Genomic DNA, 19,082 nt, shown 5'->3' on the forward strand with positions numbered 1-19,082 from the left:
GTATTTGAACACTGCAGAACAGCTATGTGGGGCAGCTCAGTTACAGTGGTCACATCATACCTGTCAGTGAAAGGGCTCTGGTCCCTGGTGGATGAAACTGATATCCCATCTTCCTACCTTCCCGAGAGTATGCTGGTTTGTTAATCATCAACGGCACTATCCACACTTATGCATGTTCAGAGCAAGCAATTTCTGTCCCTACTGTTACTGTAATTAATTGAATTACATTTCATTGTAATTCAGTCATTAGCCTGCATTCCTGCCTTAGGAGTTTTTAGCTACCATTAGCTTCGAGTTGCAGGGAGACCGAGTGAGGCTTTGGCAATACTTCCTGTATCCTCACAGTAGCTGGGGAAGCAGGGAGCACACACCTGATACAGACAGTGCTTCTCAAAGGAGCTTACATGCAGGACGCATGTGACTGCATCATGAAGGGCAGGGTGCTGTAGGGCAACTCTTTGTCCTCAGTCAGGAAACAATGTTGAAGTAGACATCTAATGTTATGTAAATGATTCGTAAGTACTGTTACAGTAGGCAAAGATGCTGTGATTTTAAGCTGTAATTTCTATGAGTTACATGGGAAGAAATGGATTCTTCCCATCACTCAGTGTGCATGGTGCTTAGTGTTTTGAATGGATGAATCCTGTTTGATCAGAAGACATTTCTGATTTGTGCTACAGGAAGGAAGAGGATGTGGGGTGCCAGGCAGAAAGGATCTAAGAACCCTTCTTGGAGTTGTAAACAATGCATCTGTTGATGATTAGGGGTTGGGGGGAGTGTGTGTGTGTCTGCACATGCATGCACATCGAGGTCCAAATTTACCACTGATTTAAAAACTTTCATAAATTTAAACATTAAATGTAACATTTAGTCTAAATGTTTTGGGCATACTTGTAAAAAGAATTTTCATAGGAATGTATATGTATATACATACACACAAACGTGTGTAGGCTGATGAGGCAAATAGGAATGTGTCAAATATTTATTTTTGAAAAAATAATTTAAAATGTTACTGGTTTATTTTATAAGTACAAAAATGTAGAATTATAGCTGTCAGACTCCTTAAATCTTGAAGATACTCTACTTCTTTTAATATACTTTAAACAGATAAAATAAGAAGCAGAATTAAACTTTCTTGCTTTATCTTGATCTCTGTTGTGGACATTTAAAGTTAGGGATAAAATTATTGTTTAGTAAAAGAGACAGGAAGCTTACTGTAGGTGCATGAACAATGACAGCTTTGCCTTGAGAAAGACGTGCAAGTTCTTTTGATGTTTTTAAACCAGACTGTTTTAAGTAACATCTTATTTTAGCTGCTTGTGAGGGACATAGTTGTGGTCCAGGATGTGGTGGTTTCAAAAAGGAAGGAAGGAAGGGCTTGAAATAGGCCTCTCCCCCTTTGTAGCATATGCCTCTCGGGTGGAATTGGAAAGGGCAAGAGGTCTCATGTTGCAGGGTCATTTGTGTATTTCCTTCAGCCTTTGGCATGTCATGGGGCGTTTGCTGTGGGATCTCAAACTACATCTTTTCTCTCATAACCTTTGCTGTCAGATTTAGTTCCTTTATTTGCTCCTTGTGGAGTTATTTTACATGACATTAAGGTTAAGTAGAAGTTTTTATTACTGGTATTTTTTATATGTATGAATAACCTCCATTCAGAAACAAATTTGTCAACCTTTTTTAAAGTGTCTGTTGTAATTTATGTGTGAAGAGAGGTTTTTATGGGGGGAAAATCTAGGTTTAGTACACCTTCTCCAAAAGAAGTTCAAGGACTGCAATGTATACCTCTGTGTGTATATACATGTGCACGTGTATTTAACATACGTAGCTGACAGCTGAAGTAAGATACTTTGAAAAAGAGTGATGATGATTGCCAGTGATTGCACAGAAGCATGGAGAATTGTATTGCAACCCTCCACGCTGCCAGTTCATTTTTATTTGGAGATCCTTTGTGTCATTCTCCTCTGCATCCTCTTCTGGGGAGTGCTCTCCCTCTGCTCTCCAGGCAGCACTCTCCCTCACCTCACTCGTTCTTTGTCAGATAGATAGGCAATCCTTTACTTAAAAAAAAACCCACAAATGAAAAACAAGTCACATTAATTTTTTTAAAAATACACAATGAAAAAGTGAGTCTTTTTGTGTTACATGTTCTGTATTAAAGTCAATGCTTGTCTTATCTGTACTTGTGAAGGACCTAACTCATTTGTGCAACTCCACTGAATTCAGTGCCCCTCTAAATGTGAATTAAATCACTGCTCTGCAGAAAGGTTTGCTGAACTCCAAGTGTAACAGTATGAAAAGTCAAGACTGGAATAGGAGTATATATTGCTAATAGGGAGTATTTAACAGAGTATCTTGACACTTACAGCTCTTTTTGAGAAAGCTGCCTGTTGAAGTTTGTCAACACTGTGAATACTCAGTGTTCAAAGTGTAATTAAGAGCTTTTCACATGGTTTTCTACTGATAATACAAGCATATGCTAGGGTTTTCCTTATATTTTATTTTGCTCAATAACCATCATCAAGTCATATTTTAATATTAATATTATCATAATATATAATTATAACTACATGCAATTTGTAACATTGTAGATATGATTAGTATTGCTACTAAATTATTAAAATGGGTTGTGTTTAGAGTCTTCTCATTTCCGTATCAGAAGAAGGCTGTTGCTGATTTGAACAGAAAGGTAGGGAGTTGTACACCTAGGAGAGGAGAATGTTAATTGCAGGAAGATTGAATTCAGGGCAGAAAATAGAAATGTTTATGAATTTGCCTATTTGTGTTTCTATAGTGGGTGTTAGGCAAATAGGAAGAGTTATTTCAGCTGCTCTGCAGGATGTGCTAATTTGTAACATTAAAAATAAAAAATGGAAGATCACATATATATGTAAACAAAGAATGCATATTTAATAGGCAGGTAGCTGGTAATTGTCTAGAAGGAGTGAATTTCTAGCTTAGTGTCTAAACTTAAAGTTACTTGAATTTTTTGTGTGGTGCATTGTATTATGTAGTAAGAGCATTCTGCTTAATGTTTTGTCTACCAAATTATTTTTAAAATGATGTAAGGAAATGATAAACATTTGAAATTGGTTTTCTGTTTAATGCAGGATAAAAAAAAAAATCTGTTCTTGCTTAACAGAACTTGCCAGATGTCTATTTTATAACTGTTATTTAGATGGGAACTTTGCCTAGCAGGACAGCCCCTTCATCTTGCATGTATAGCTGTGTATGAACTGGGGAGGAAAAAGTGAGATGAGAAGTAAAGAAAGAAGAAAGGCTTTGGACACAAGTGATGTCAAGTAACTGAGTAAACACAGTGCAGTAAGTCCAAGGAACAGAGAAGATGTGGTCAGTTTGTCTGGTCTGGGAGTTCTAGGGATCTTCCTAATGGTAGCAATAAATGTCCACAAAAATTTAGGTTTTGATTTTCTTTCAGAGAGGTGAAGAAGTGAGGGAATAAAACAAACATTAACAACATAGGCTGATCTTTTGAGTGGAAAGTGTTAAAGACAGTAATTACTGCAGTGGAGATAATTAATCAAAAGCAGGGGCTGATCTCCCACTGTTTGGGTCAAGGTGCTTTAGTAAAGTCATAACAATGATGATTTGAAATGTCTGTTGTGTGAAGTAACAAATGGGACTTCCAATAAAGGGATGCCAGTGCGCTCAGTAAAAGTCCAGAGAAACGTTGGATGCTTGGTCAGTGAAGATTTTGATGCTTCATGCCCACCATCTCATAGATACTGGTGCTTGATCATTCTCAGTGAGAGCTGTTGAGGTTTGGAATGCTCTTTTGTCTCAAGTCTAGAATAATTCAAGTCACCAACTTTTAAGCCGTACTTCAGGGCTGATCTCAAGTTTATTCTGCTTGCTGCTGAAGAGAGGAAGATTGTGCTATGGGCAGAAAGGATTAGCGTTCATTAGTTCTGAAGCAATTAGCAGAAAACACCATACATGCTGTCCAGGAGGTGCTGTAGCAGACTATCGATTTTACTTCACACACACATCCCCAGCATCACAAAAGACAGTTTATTTCCTGGGCAATTTAGAAGTGGAAAAAAGCTGTAATTGCAGATGCTCTGCATATTTTTCCTTCAATAAAATTCGATGGGTCAGAGGAATAGATCGGGATTAAGAAGAACTTTTAGATTGTGTAAGAAATGCTTTTTTAAAGTTGACTGTATTCAAGTGATTATATGCCATAAATTTTAAGGAAGTGAGCTTAATTTTTAAATGAAAGAAGGCGGTTTAGGAATAAGAGGGAAAAAGAAGCTTAGTAAAATTTAGCTGTTTTGTGATGAACCACACACTCGTCTGGAAGCAAATGCTGTGGCACCTACAGCAAACCAGGGAGAAATCTAAACGTGTCATTTTAAATAGGGTTTACGTGCTTCTGAAACTGAACTGTCAGGCTGAATCCTTCTCAAATCTGAAACATATTTCTTTGAAAGTCTTTAGTTAAAGAAGCAGCTGAAGCAGCTCTGCAACACTATTGCTAAGAAGTTTGCAAGATAGTCCTTCAGCACTGCTAACAGAGTATTTCCTGCATCCTGTAACATCTGTCATGCTCGGTTCAGAGAAAGATAGGACTCCTGTTTCCATCTAGTATCATATATTGAAATGTTACTCTTCCTATTTAAATTTTATATTTTGTTTCCACTTAGGACAATTAAAGGCTGCTAAACAAAACTCCAAACACCTTTTCTAATAATTTAAAATCACACCATTAAATGCAAATTTACCTTTTAAACAGCATCATCACTAAATGCAAATAACATGTCTACATGTTGGCGATGGATTATTACTGAATAAACATAAGGTCTTCTTTATATGTGTTTTATGTTCTAAGTAGCACAAGTCTAGCATTAGTATAGTATTTTGTGTAATATCTTAGACTTTTAAGCACAGCCATGACTTCTAGAAAGTGGTGTCAAGGAGAAAAGCAGAGACAGACTGAATTAATCTGCCTCCGTGGCCTATAAACATATAAATGTAGATTTATTTTGTGCAAACCCATGATTTCTGATTTGGGGCGTTTAGCTTCCAGACAGGTGCTTTATTAAGTATATGTCATATTTTTACATGAGAATATGCAAGGCACTTTGCACCTTGCAAAATTCAATCTGTCACCACATGCTCTAGTAATGCAATTTATTTTCTTTTTCTTTGGGTTTGCAGGCAGGAGCTTCCCAGGTCATCTTCACTAATCCTCTGGAGATTGTAAAGATTCGGTTGCAGGTAGCAGGAGAAATTACTACAGGACCCAGAGTCAGTGCCCTCTCTGTTATAAAAGATTTGGGCCTTCTTGGCCTTTATAAGGTAAGTATTTATTTCTGCTTTGAGTGGCTTCATCATTTTATGTTTTATGCTGAACTTTCCCATTGTTGAAGAAAAGTCTGTTTAAAACAAAGACATCTTTTGAATTTAAAACCAATCTCTTCCTGCAGGGCAGCCCCACAGTGGAAAACTGAAGAAACCCCACTTCTATATTAATGGCAGTGGGATACAAAAATATACTCCCCCATGCTATCCTTTGGGCTTTTATGCCAAGCTACAGGGAGTCCTGTATTGCAGACCTGCTGGCTTCTGGCACTGATCATTTCATTTGGTGGGGTTTTGTGGAAAGTTTCTGTAGCTTTTCCCTGTGTGTTTTTCTTACGTTTATTTTGAATCTGTTGTTATCTTTGCAGCAGGATATTCTCTTTGTCTTAATAATTTGATGGCAGTGAAACAGTAGTAGAGTTTAGTAGGATTCAGATTTTTAAGAAGTTAAGTGGTGGGATTTGTCAATAACAAATTCCACTAAAAAAAAAAGCCTGTACTGTACTTCAGCAGAATGCCAGTCAACAGATTCCTTCCCTGCAGGTATACTTACTACCATCATTACAGATCAGATGTAATGGAGCAGAAGCTATTAGTTTTCTTAAACAAGGAAGACTATTTCTTCCTGCATCTTCTGCCAGTGCAAGGGGTAACACGTAAATTCTGCAGTTGTAGTAGCTGTGCACTTACAAAACATTGTTTTACGTGATCTGTCCATAGACCTGCAATAATGCTATAAAAATGTGCAAATTTACTTTTAGAGCCAAAGCTTTTGTTTTGAATTCAGTAGATGAGATTCAGGGCCATTAGAATTCCTAGAGATCACGGGTATTTTGGTACATGGGACGAAATTACCATTTGTGTTTGCAGTAATTAATCAATTGAGCTTACTGAAAACTCTGCAGTTCTTTAGAATTGCATTCTCATTTGTGAATAACTGTAAGAACTCATTTTAGAGCATAAAGTATCTGTATGAAAATAATTGAAGAAATGAGGTCTGCTTAAACCACGAAGGGTTCGTAATGTGTGCTGTGTGTTAATAAAACTGATGGGTGACTGGCCTGAGGTGGCTTCATTGCGTAGAGGCCGCTGGCTTGGCATATACCAGTTGGTATTTAGGCAAGGAGTGGCATTTTTGTAACGTGCATGCTTTCAGGGTATGCAAAAGAGATTTTTTATTTTATTTTATTTTTTTTTACATGTAAGGGCTCATTTGAGCTTTGTATACAAGGAGTTGTTTTAGTTGGTAACAGACTGATGACTGAAGTTACTAAAAGAAGAGTATTAGATATGTTTCATTCCAAGTATTCCACTGTTTTTACAGCATGCAAAGTTCTGTTAAGGAACTCTTTAATGCCAGTTTGTGGCTAGGAGATACTCGTTGCAGTACTATCATGGGCCGCTAGTTTTGCTTCCCTGTATCTTCCCCTTAGTAAACAGCTCCCATTTTGCAGCAGTTTCCCTCTATTTGCTAACCTTCCAGTGCAGCTTCTTCAGTCATCCAGATGACTATCAGTGGAGACCAGTATGAGGTCTTACAGTCCTCACTGATATTTTAGTAGTGCTTTTGTGTTTGGTGGAAAATATGGCATGCAAAGGCTTGTCTTGCTGCTGCTTTGATTGTGGGTTGTTGTCAGCAAGATGTAAGGACAGACCTTTGTTGCTTTCTTCATCACACTTGGATCCATCGTACGTAAAAGGTATGTATTCTATGTACTGATGTCAGGATTGATGTCATGTGTTGCATACCGAAATTAGACGTGAACCTTGAATCTTCCTCATTCTAGAAACTTACTTTAGATGTACTTTACTCTTTTTTTCAAGTTCAACCCTACATCTTCTGTTTCCCGAGACCTTTTATTTTCTGTGTTATTTACCTGGTAGATCAAAAGAGTTGGTACTTGTGGGCTCAGGCTGCTTGCTGGATATCAATTTTAACCTTATTTATAAAATGTATTTGTATTATGTCTCTGTTCTGTGTGACAGGGTGCCAAAGCATGTTTCCTCAGAGACATTCCCTTTTCTGCAATCTACTTTCCTGTTTATGCTCACAGTAAAATGATGCTTGCTGATGAAAATGGCCATGTGGGAGGACTTAATCTCCTTACAGCTGGAGCCATTGCAGGTAATTTTGCGTATGTTTTCCAGAAGTACTTTTTTTTTCTTTTAGTGAGTAATGTTTAATATTCATTCAGTAGCCCCATATAAAGGAAGGGTACTGTACCATTGTATCTGATTTAATCTAAATTTGATCACTGTTATCCTTAGTGGGAGGCGATGTAATTTTGATGAGAGCTAATTACATTTGCATAATGTGGATAAACAGCGTAATGCAGCTCAGCAACTTGTAGTCAAATCTGATCTGTCTGTCTCAATGGGGTTTTACTTGTTACTGTGCTCTCAGAGTTGAAGGCTAATTTGAATCTTTGATGAACATAAAATGAGAGATCATAACAGCTAGGAAGAAAATGACTTACCAAGTTTTGGATTCCTGAATAACTGAGAAGAAACTTTGTTCAAATGTAATTGCTAAAAATTGGGCATTAGTTTGTCAAGACGCTGAAGTTAAAGTATCATAATCTGAAATTTAAAATACTTTAAGGCTTCTTTTAAAAAGTATTTACTATAAAGAGAATAGGCAGCTGTGATAAAAAGGTGTTTTTACTAAATGGCAAGTGGTGTAAGAATATTAGATATAGGAACTGCAGTGGTGGATATTTAAAAATGTGATATAGGTGGCTGGATTCTGCACTGCCAGGGATTAGATCACTAGGACAAAAACCAGGCATCTGCAGCCTTTCAGTCGCAGATGATTCAGTGTTGGAATCTGTGCAGTTTAGAAACATCACTGGGCTTAACAGACCTTCTGTTACTTGTTACAGTCATAAGGAATCACTATGTATACATCAGTCATGAGCTGTGTAAAGAGCAGTTTCCCACACTGGACTTGATACAGAGCTTGGCTGCACCTGCTCTTTGCCAGTTGGTATGTTCCTTGTGCCAGAGGGAAGGGAGAGACCAGCTAGGAAACTAGTCACAGATTTGTAGCCCTGTTTATTCTCAAGCAACTGTGAGCTGCCAGAAACAGAAAATTATTTAGCTTACTGTACTCGTAGAAGCACATATAAATATTATTATTTAACTTGTATCTTATATAAATGTTTTTAATTTTAGATTGCAGACTTCACAGCTTCTCTTCGTTCGTTTGATTAGTGCTTCTGGGTCACACATACTAAGTGATGAACCCTATTAAAAATGTGCGTAAATCTTGTAGGCCTAGTTTTATAGTGTACACAGGAACCTGCCTTTCTGAATTGCAAATTTCAGATTCCCAGTTGCTCCATCTATCCCTGTCACGCGTGCGCACTAGGGAGGAATAGCCTGAACATATCTGCTATAAAGGAAAATCGCATATGGTTGCTATTAGTGTATGCTTGTAGGCTTAACAACATTGCTTCTGTTTTCCTTTAAAACCTCCTGAATTGGTCCATGACACTTCAGAGTTTATGATGACCTGTGCAAATCAGTGACTTGTGAATATTTTAGTTCAATATTAACCAATTGTAAAAGTTCAGCAGAAGTCAAAACCCATTTCAAAGTTCTAAGTCAGAAATAAATTTGTCCGGTATTCAGAAGTATTCAGAAATACCTCAGATAGCACAGTTACATACTGTGGAGTACACTTCTGAAAACTTTCTCCTTTCCTTTGACTAGAAAGCTGAGAGTGGTGCCTTGGAAGTGGAGATTTGTTCTTCCATCACTGTTGGCTAATATCACGCTCTTGGTACTAAGCAGGCTTGTAAAACACTTTCATTGTCCTCAGTCTTTTTATGGCTTGCCTACTGTTCTCCTACAGAACAGTGCAAACGGCAGTACAGATGTATTTCTGCAGAATAGGTGTTTTAAGTAGTAGCTTTATTAGCAGATGGATGTGTGTAGTATTCAAGTTCCCAAATCAATCATCTATGTAATTTGCAAAACATGTTGTAGAGCGTTGAGAAATGCAGTAAGGTTGCACAACTGATTTGTTACGGGTATCTCTTATTACACGTATAGCATATGAGTGAACTTAAAAATGCCTCTCATAGTTTTTGAAACTACTGTTAATGACAGACCATGAGAAGGTGTTGAGAGAATTGCTGTTGATAATTATTGTTTTCTTTACTAGCTGTTACAGCCTTTAAATTTAGAAGAAACTCAGAATGATTATATCAAGCACAACAGTTTATATTAGCATTAAGTGTAAGAACTTGCATTTGTAGTAAAGTCTAGTTTTTGGAAAGAAAAAAGAAATTAAAGTTTGTAGTTGCATTTTGCAGAAGTGTTTCCTCACACAAGATTCTTTGTGCAAATTAAATGTGGTTTTCTTCTAAAAGGTGTGCCTGCTGCTTCTTTGGTAACCCCTGCTGATGTCATCAAGACAAGACTGCAAGTGGCAGCTCGCGCTGGTCAGACAACATACGCTGGAGTTATTGACTGCTTTCGGAAGATTCTAAAGGAAGAAGGCGCTTCGGCTTTTTGGAAGGGAGCTGGAGGTGAGAAACACACCCTTGAATATTAAGGCTGACCGCTGGATCTGTGAACTAGCACTTGCTTTGTTAGGGACTAGAGCAGTATTTGCAAGGTCTGATTCTGAAAAACCTAACGTCTTGTTAGAAATGTTCAGCTTCTCTCCTGCGACATTCTTTTGTTTGACACTGTGATTTGTAATATTTAACAGCTCGTGTCTTCAGATCTTCGCCCCAGTTTGGTGTTACTTTGGTCACTTATGAACTTCTGCAGAGATGGTTTTATGTCGATTTTGGAGGCCTGTAAGTCAGATATTTGCTTTTTAGCTTGCACAAGAAACCCGCCAAGTTAAAAAGTATCTTACTTCTTTCCCCATGCACGGGACCACTTAAACTTGGTATCTTTGATCACCTGTACTTAAAATTGCAGTGTGCAAAAAATCCCCCCATCCTTATAAAATTGAGAGATACTTGCATGCTACTTCTAAACAGATGAGGAGATGAAGAGCCATCTCATATGTTAATATATTAATTTGTATTTCCATTGTAGTGAGATATTTTGTCCATTTCCCCCCGTCAGTGAAAGTTAACAGAATTTAACAAAGCTGTTGGTAAAAATGTAACTTCAGTTTTGGCCTTGATTTCCCATGAAGCAGTGGTCTGAACTCAACTTTACTTGACAGAGAAGTGAATTAATTACGGTCAGCTTTAAGATTCTTCCATACTCAAAAACCTAAAGTATTTAGTCTAGATTTTGTAGAGTTATTCAGGCTTAAGAAAATGCTTTAAATAAAAGAAAGGCTTTTTTTCTTTCTTCAAACAGCAAACCTTCTGGATCAGAGCCCACCCCCAAAACTCGGATTTCAGATCTTCCTCCTGTTAACCCTGAGCACATAGGTGGATACAGACTTGCTACAGCTACGTTTGCTGGAATAGAAAGCAAATTTGGGTTGTACCTTCCAAAGTTTCGATCTGCCATCACCTCAGCTCAACCCAGTAGCAGCTGAATCCTGGAACGATGTTTCAACCTAACAAAGTGATGTGGTGGAAAAAATTCACCAGAGTAGGAACTGTATTTTTTTTCCAGTCAGCTGCATGTTGTTCTAGCTGAACTGAGCTTGCAAATCTAATTACTCCTTTCTGATATGATACATACCTGCATTTATTTATTTGCACACAAGGAACTGATTGAAGCTGAGGTTCTATGCCTTAATTTAACCAGCGGCATGAATCTGTAGCCTAGACTTTGCCTTGCACAGCTTGCATTTAATGTTACTGTACATATTGTACATCTTTGTACAGAGACATCATGGCATCTGTATCAATACCCATTTATACAACGGGTATTGCAGTTCAAAATAATTTGAAATGTACAGAGTGTTTTGAAGGCATTTTGTTAACAATCGTGACAATAAACTATTTAAAACCACTTCAGTCAGTTCACTGCTTTGTGGTTACGGACAAGTTGTCCAATTGCTTGGGTTTTCCCTCCACAGATTACGGATCATAGATTAAAATGTACAGATTAGATGCACCCATGTAATGAATATACAGTGCAGCACATAGCCTCTGAAGGAACACATTTCACTGCTAATTACAGCAAAGGTATTAAAAGGCCATGTGCTGGCTTGTAAGTGCACGAGAAGACAGTAGTTAGATGAGCACATGCAGTATTTTATTTTGCAGCACTGCTTTGTAACAAGGAATTCTCTCAAAATACAAGGTAATACTAGATGCGTAATCGATCTTACCCCTATGGCAGCATATTTAAAACACAGTATTTGCGAGTTACTAGTGGCCTCAAGAATTTTTTCAGGATTTACCAAGTGATTTTTCCCAAATTGAAAATTTTATTAAAGTTGAACACATTCTCTGTATTTCTAGATTGTTTTATCATTGAAAGATTAGGTTATTCTGGAAAACGGACAACCTTACTTTAATATTCTTCTAATATACAAAACTGATTGTTTATACTTCCCATTGGGTGGAAAGGGGAGGGGAAAGAAAAAGCTTGAACTATTTCTGGCTTAATGTCTGCCAAAAGTTGATATGGTGTAATTTTTAAATGCAAAGATGTCAGAGGAAATCGGGGAGTCTAGATTTCTACAGCCACAGAGGAAAAGTAGTTATAGTACCCCTACCGCCAGAGAAGAGAGGGGTGGGTTGCCAGCCTTGCTTACTGAAGTATGACAACCTCCCATCTTTAGTTTTACATGTTTCATTCAGGGTAAACCATCCCGCAGTACAGTGTGTCCCAGCGCTATGTTAGTTTCTTGCTGAGGTGACAGCAAGTCAACATGAAGAGCTTTAGTCAGCTGATGAAGAAATGGCTCCTTAAAAACTGAACACTGCAAGCACAGAGAAGCCCTCCTTCAGTTCTAGCCTCTAAGCAAGATGCAGATTTGGTGCTATTTAGTGAGCTAGAGGTTACAATATGTTAAACTTGGGAGTTTGACCATTATTCTGCATCATGCAGCTTCCTGTCCTTACTTGGAGTTTTTTTTCCTGTTCAGGTTAAAGAATTGCCTGTTCTGTGCCATTTTCTACATAGAGACAGGCTTCCCAGGAACTCTCTCTTGTATCTCTGTTTTGTTCTGCGCTTTTCTCAATTAGATACAAAAATGGTAGGTACCCACTGGCATTTCATCTTAGTCACAGCTTGTTGACCGACTTGATCAAGGCCTTAGGAGACTTTGCAATGCAAGACAGCATTTGTATTTCTTATAGCTCCCAAACTGGATAGTGTGGCTCCCAGGATGATCACTTACAGTATCTAGCACCACTGTTGGTCTCAGTGTTGCAGGTATGGGCTTTACAACATTTTTAACCTGTACTCAACTATTTTGTGAGGGAGGAACACAAGCAGGAATGAATACAGATTAGTATTGAAATGTAATAATTGAAAATTACCAAAAGGTTGAAATTAGGGAAAACTGATGCCATATGACCTATATGTTCATGCCACAATCCATTGAAAAAAAGCCTTACCTACTGGATTTCTGGTAACAAAGTCTGAAGGAAATGTATTCATTATTAAAAGAGAATTAACAATTTTAGTGAAAATAAACAAACCCAAACCTCACCCAAAACTGAAAAACCCTAGCCAACCATGCAAAACAGCAGGACAAGAAGAATTCTTGTGCCTCAAGGGTAAAAATCATCACATGGTGTGCCTGTTCTTTAGGTAGTTCACATGTTTCTCAACTGAACAGATAGCTGCAGTCATAAGGTTGGTATTTACCTTGTATGTTTTCCTCAAAGTGAACAGCATGACTTTTTACTGAAGGGGGACTTTTGACAAGTCAACACCAGTGGAAGCCTAAATATATTTCACTTTCAAGCCCAGTGAAAAAGAGAGCCTCCTGAAGACAGAACTGCTGTGACTGCTGCCTCTGTCTCTGTGAGCTGCTCGCAACAGAACTGAGACAAGGAGAAATAGGAAAAAAAAACCCCAAACCAAACCCCAACAACAAAACCAAACTTAAACCACAAACAACATAGAAACAATAAGAATACTTCTGGACCTAAAGCTGATTATGGAATACAAACCTATTTCCTACTTTTAAGCAAAACAATAAACTTGTAGCAGATTATGAATACCAGAACCAAACTTAAAGTCCTAAGTTAAAGGCATCAACACTGGTTAGTGCCTAATTAGTACAAGTCAGAATATTTACTTAACCACCTTCCCCCCCCCCCAAAAAAAAAAACCCCAAACCACCAAAAAACCAAAACAACCTAAAAAACCCCAACCAAATATAATGTCCCCCACAAACCCTAACCCCAGAACTAATCTTGATGGGAAACTTAATATATGAGAAACTTTATATATATGAGAAAGATGTACTCAAAAAATTTAACCTAAAAAAAATTTTAACAGAAATTGCAACCATTTTGTTTCAAGCCATTGAGAAGTTTTGTTTCAACAAAAATGTTAAAATCAATGCAGACATCCTTACTTAATATGGAAAATTAGCAGCAAGTCTGTAGTTAACAGAATGCTAGTCATGCTATAGAAATTAAGTTACAATCTAGTTCCCTATCCTTTGGAAAAGAAAAGACTGACAACAGCAGCCTTTCTCCTTCTGTCTGATTGCCATGGCAGTAAGCGGAGGCTGGGGGTAGAAAACAGCTCTGATGTGTGTAGTAAAACGAAAGCAGCAGCTCCCAGGAACTTTCTACTCTCAAACTACTGAAGGGTCACAGATGAGGGGTCAGGGCAGCTGACAAGTGCTCATACAATATTTATTCATGAATCAGTCTCACCTTTTAATGCACCAATTCAAACAAAAGAACTGGGTATTAAATATGTATTTCATTAATTCAGGTCCAATTATCAAGTTTGGAACTACAGACAATTTTTTATTAACATATATTACCCACTACCTTATCCATATATAAACAATGAAACTTACTTGGAACATATGCATGCTTATTATCATGGGTAGTTCAAATTAAAGAATGCTTCAGAGATTTACTACCTAATGAAGGTTAGTCTTTGTAATATAGAAAGTTTAGTGTAGAAACAGAACTTTCACTTTTCAGATGTACTGTTACAAAGTGGAAATTTCAGAAGCCCAATAGCAAATTTACACCAGGTTAGTGTTTCAGCAAAAGAAGGTCCTTGCAAAGTCAAAGTTAACTGTATTAAAAGTTACACAAATCCAAGTATGTGCTTGTAATTTATATATAAAAAGTGACAATCTGGTTTTCAGTAATCTTAATACATTTTCAGAGTCCATAGTTGAATCCATATATTCCTCCCATAAGCTATTACTTGAACTGACACGTGCATTTTGCATCAAATCATTCACCATTCTACTACTGCTGCCTATTTTTATAGATCTACGCTGGTATGCGGGTTGCAGCTTCCTCTTCTGCATCAGCTCTGTTAGCATTTATTTCTGCCAGGGTTCGACCAAACCGAGTCCACTCATCACTGCGAGGAACGGCAATTTGCTGTTGACAAAGAGAACATTATTTGAACACACTGATAAATAAGAAGTGAGCTCATCTGGAACAGCAGAGTGCTTAAGTAATGTTCAGAAGAGGTTCCAATAGAAAAGCTTACTTTTATTTAGTGTAACTTTTAAAATAGTCTGAATATCAAAAGCTCTAACTAATAAAGGAAGCTGAATTTGAGAATCCTGTATTTAAGTATGTAATAATACTATTACAAGCTTGCATGATCTGTCTCCATCCGAGATGGATGCCCCAAAAGGGGAATACTAATGCCATATCCTCATCCAATCAATTAGTTACGTACTACTGCAGTATACAGACTTGCAATAGCAACAGCTTCCCTATAGGAATAAAATCAGGACTGCTTCACTGTAAAATGTTTTGCTCGGTACTTCTCAATCTGTGGTCAGAATTCACATGTCCCAGTTACAAAGAAGATTCTTTCATCTTGTGTTCACCAGCCTTACAATAATACTTTCACTTTCTGAGTGGCTGCCAGATGCTAAAAAGTTATACTACAATTTCTGAAATAGACACAAAAAGTAAACATTAATTTGAAAATAAAAATTAAACCTTATACCCCTAATCACAGGGGAAAAAATGTTAAAAGCAAGTTGCTGAACAAGAGTAAAAGTCAAAGAAGCTCAAGTGTTTTGCAATGTAGTTTGCACAATACAGGGTATACATACCTCTCCCACATCATATATAACTATTTGTCCCTCTGAATCACCAACAGCAATCTCTCTCCCAGAATGTGTCCATCTCACGCGGTTCAGAGCAGGGTTACCCTCCACAGTAATGCTTGCAGTTGGCACCTGTAGTCATTTAAAACACATGGATAAAAATGTGTGAGGATTCCATAAGCTACAGGTTACAGAACACTCCTAGTCCCCCAATGTTGCATCAAAGGAAGTGCCCAACATTTCCACTGATGCAGAATATGCAGATCTCAGACTCTCAGTGGCCCTAAGCTATCACCAGTGACATGACCAAACCAACACATCTTTTGTCCCTTAGCCAAAGTACAGACACTTTCTATCAAAAAGCACATCTGCACTCCTGCCATGAGACAAGAGGCATTGACAGGCATTCAGTCGGACAGCAAGGAGGAGCCCTGCAATCCCAAGAAAGATTATGACAGAAGTTAGGGATGAAGTCAGCTGTTTTGGCAGGTTAAATCCTGCCAAAGGCTAGATTTAAATCGCCCCCCAAAGGCTAGAAGTGGGTAACTCCCATTTGAAGCCATAGGCTGGCATATGGTCCTACAGAACCGCTCTTCCTTCTATGTGCCGTTTTAAGGTGAAATGTATGTACTGAGTATCTGTCAGGTTCTTCCTCTTACCTACCTTCAACAAGTTTAAGTCTCAGAAAAGATTTATAGTATAATTAAGTTTGTAACTCACACCAGAAAACTCAAATATTCACTTCTCAAGTTTAGCAACAAAATACAATTTCACTGCAGTATTATTACAGCAAAGGTAATATGGCAATAGGAACAGTGGTGTGGGGTAAGAGGCTTGCTGACACTGTTAAGCTATAGGTTGCCAAGGGCATACTGGGGGGAGGTCTATAAACACTTTCACAACATGGATCAGTGTTACACTGACAGATGCTTTGCACTCTCATTACAGTTAAAACAATTCAATTACCACTGTTACTCCTTATGAGGAGTCATTTGAGTAACAACACGTAACCAAAGAGTAGTATCTACTACACACAGAAACTACTGGAACTACAGAATATTTGAGAACAACAACAAAAAACCCCAAACCAAAACACTATGTTGAACTTCTGACATTTTTTCCTCCCCAAAGTATACAATTTCCCAACTGCATTTGACTATTAACCTGACAGCCTCACCTCAGTATCATTGTTGAGATTCCACAGGTCAAGCCTGCCCATGCCATCCACACAGGCAAACAAGGCAGGGTGAGTTGGAGACCACATCACATCATAAACGTAATCCGAGTTGTCTTCAAAGGAGTAGAGAGGTTTGTTATTCTGAAAAAAGCAAAGGTAACAATGCAATACCCAAACTCTGCACTTCACAATTAGAAAGCTAACGGGTAAAACAAAATACAGAACTTCAGCAGCATTATCACCAATAACTAGAGTGATTCATTTTGACTTACGTTAAAAAACTGCCTCTGCAAAAAGCATCCCCAAATTAATGCTATTGTTAAAGGGATGCCTTCCAAAGCATGCAGCCTTTTTGCTCACTGCCACTATAAAACAATCGGTAGCAAGCTAATATTGTAAGAAATTGTAAATTCAATGCATTAAGAATGTCCTAAATCAAGCCAATGATAATGCAGCGACAGCACTTCGGGCTATTACTGGGAGATTCCAACTCTGCTTTCTCTGCTTTGCATCTCTCAGGGCATCAAACTTACAGAGAAAGAGGTAATTCTGGCAGTGGGAATGACAGATACTTCAATTGTGAGCCTCCTGGAGTTTAACTGACATCAGGTTTTGGTGCTGTCCCTTAACCCTCCACAAAATTGTAGCAAAACATTTGCCTTGTGCATGATACAAAGTAACTGATTTTACAACATGATTTACATTTGATTACATTGTAATTGTTCTTGAAACAAAGGGCAAGAGGATGAACAGAATGGATCGGAAGTATACAAATGAGGTACAACCTGAAAGCAAAGCTTTATGTTGTTAACTATAGTTTTGTTCATCAGCTGTCTCCTCTTTGCAGGACTGCTCTAGGAACCTAGAGAGCTTCACACGGTTTGATTTCAGTTTACTGAAGTTTCTTAAGTAGCTTACATTATAGCACCACCTTGTGTCAAGGACTACGAAGAAAACCACTGAACTATCTAAGTTACCTTAGTTGTCCAAAGCTTTACTGTCCAGTCAAAAGAAGAGGTGACAAAAAGATGTGAGAAGTCTACAGGTCCAACTGCTGCATGGCAGTTGATACCTGTGATTGGTCCCTGGTGTCCTTCAAACATCTCACTGATTCCAGCTTTGCTGTTTTAGAATATATAACCAAGGTTAATTTATCTGGAAACCATACACCTGCAGACAGAGACAGCACTGAAATGCAATTTAAATATAGCCACAAGAAGATTTTGCTGCTTTCTATGGAGGTTACCCCACTGCAAGAGGCTTCATCACCACAGGATCACAGAAGACCAGGCTTGAATACGGACCTTAACTTCAGTATCTATTTTCTGCTAACCTTAAGTGCCAAAATATACCACAGGGAGAAGAGACTCATTCAGTAGGTACCAGTCCACACATTTAACCACATTATTCTCCAAGCAACAGCTAAAACTTCCATTCATGCAAAGAACTAAATCCAGTCCTCAGGAATGAGCATAGAACTTCCACTGACTTAAGGGAAGCTCCGTGTACCTTACAGACACAGGGTTTGGATATAAACCAGTAACAATATATCCCTAATAGCCTCCTATCAGAAGTGATGAAAAAGAAGGGTGGGGGAGGAACAGATGGGAAGGATGTTACACAAAGTGATACAATTTGGGGTATTTTGGAACCAAAACGCTGTGCAGCAAGGGTGATGCGTATCTGAGATGAAACCTGGACACTCAATTATATTTAAGAAAGCAATTGATAAGATACAGTCAGACAATTTCAAAATAGATTGACCAGCAGGAGAAAAGCTGGCCAATTTAAGATTTGTGCGTGATGTTACTGTACAATTAGCTACAGAACCGATACGAAGTTTGGAATGTTCTGCTACAATTCAGATGAATAAAACTGCAGTGACCTACAGTGCCCTCATCAGCACAAACAATAACTAGTCAGTGAAGGCAGCACAGTACCAATCCAATATTCCAACTTCTTCTGGTTTTAATAAAGCTCTTACTCAGGAAACCGTGTGCACTGGAAATCATATACAGCTATTCTGAACTCCTTCAAGACAAAGGAGTAAATACACACTATAAATGATTTTAGGAGTGTGTAGAGCATGCAAGGACTCATCCTTTCACTATGTTTATTGCCTCTGAACAATTAAGTTTGTATTCACCTGCCATGACGACACGCAGTGTATACTGAGCCTTCTTCACTGCCAACAACAAAGTTGTTGACATCTCCAATAGGGAATGACATGCAGGTAACAGCCACAGCCTTGGACTGTTTGTGAACCAGCTCCATGCTATCCTGTAGGGAAAATATCAGCAACTAACTTAAAAAAAAAAACCCAAAACATTTCCATAGGGGGGAAAATATTTTATCACATACTTATCCAGCTATCAAGTATAATTCTGTGTTTTGGGAAAGTGTTTATTAATGCTTTTTACATTCATT

General features: G+C 38.0%; 2 protein-coding genes across 16 annotated transcripts in view; one reads left to right on the forward strand and one right to left on the reverse strand.

Moving 5' to 3' along the window:
* SLC25A12 (solute carrier family 25 member 12) overlaps window positions 1-13,552 on the forward strand; it is a 51,904-nt gene extending 38,352 nt beyond the window's left edge. For all 5 annotated transcript variants that reach the window (XM_030487518.1, XM_030487519.1, XM_030487522.1 and 2 more), the window contains 5 exons: window positions 5,182-5,322; window positions 7,312-7,450; window positions 9,702-9,860; window positions 10,046-10,136; window positions 10,657-13,552. In XM_030487518.1, the coding sequence (XP_030343378.1) occupies window positions 5,182-5,322; window positions 7,312-7,450; window positions 9,702-9,860; window positions 10,046-10,136; window positions 10,657-10,840 (714 nt within the window). In that variant the 3' untranslated portion in view covers window positions 10,841-13,552. The remainder of the gene's footprint in view (window positions 1-5,181; window positions 5,323-7,311; window positions 7,451-9,701; window positions 9,861-10,045; window positions 10,137-10,656) is intronic.
* Window positions 13,553-14,061: 509 nt separating this feature from the next.
* Window positions 14,062-19,082, reverse strand: part of DYNC1I2 (dynein cytoplasmic 1 intermediate chain 2) — a 30,205-nt gene continuing 25,184 nt past the window's right edge. For all 11 annotated transcript variants that reach the window (XM_030487531.1, XM_030487529.1, XM_030487524.1 and 8 more), the window contains 5 exons: window positions 18,802-18,935; window positions 17,633-17,777; window positions 16,656-16,796; window positions 15,485-15,610; window positions 14,062-14,792 (listed from right to left, as the gene is read on the reverse strand). In XM_030487531.1, coding sequence (XP_030343391.1) covers window positions 14,679-14,792; window positions 15,485-15,610; window positions 16,656-16,796; window positions 17,633-17,777; window positions 18,802-18,935 — 660 coding nt within the window. In that variant the 3' untranslated portion in view covers window positions 14,062-14,678. The remainder of the gene's footprint in view (window positions 14,793-15,484; window positions 15,611-16,655; window positions 16,797-17,632; window positions 17,778-18,801; window positions 18,936-19,082) is intronic.

The sequence above is a fragment of the Strigops habroptila genome, chromosome 5 (assembly GCF_004027225.2).
Source record: "Strigops habroptila isolate Jane chromosome 5, bStrHab1.2.pri, whole genome shotgun sequence".
Taxonomy (NCBI): Eukaryota; Metazoa; Chordata; class Aves; order Psittaciformes; family Psittacidae; genus Strigops; species Strigops habroptila.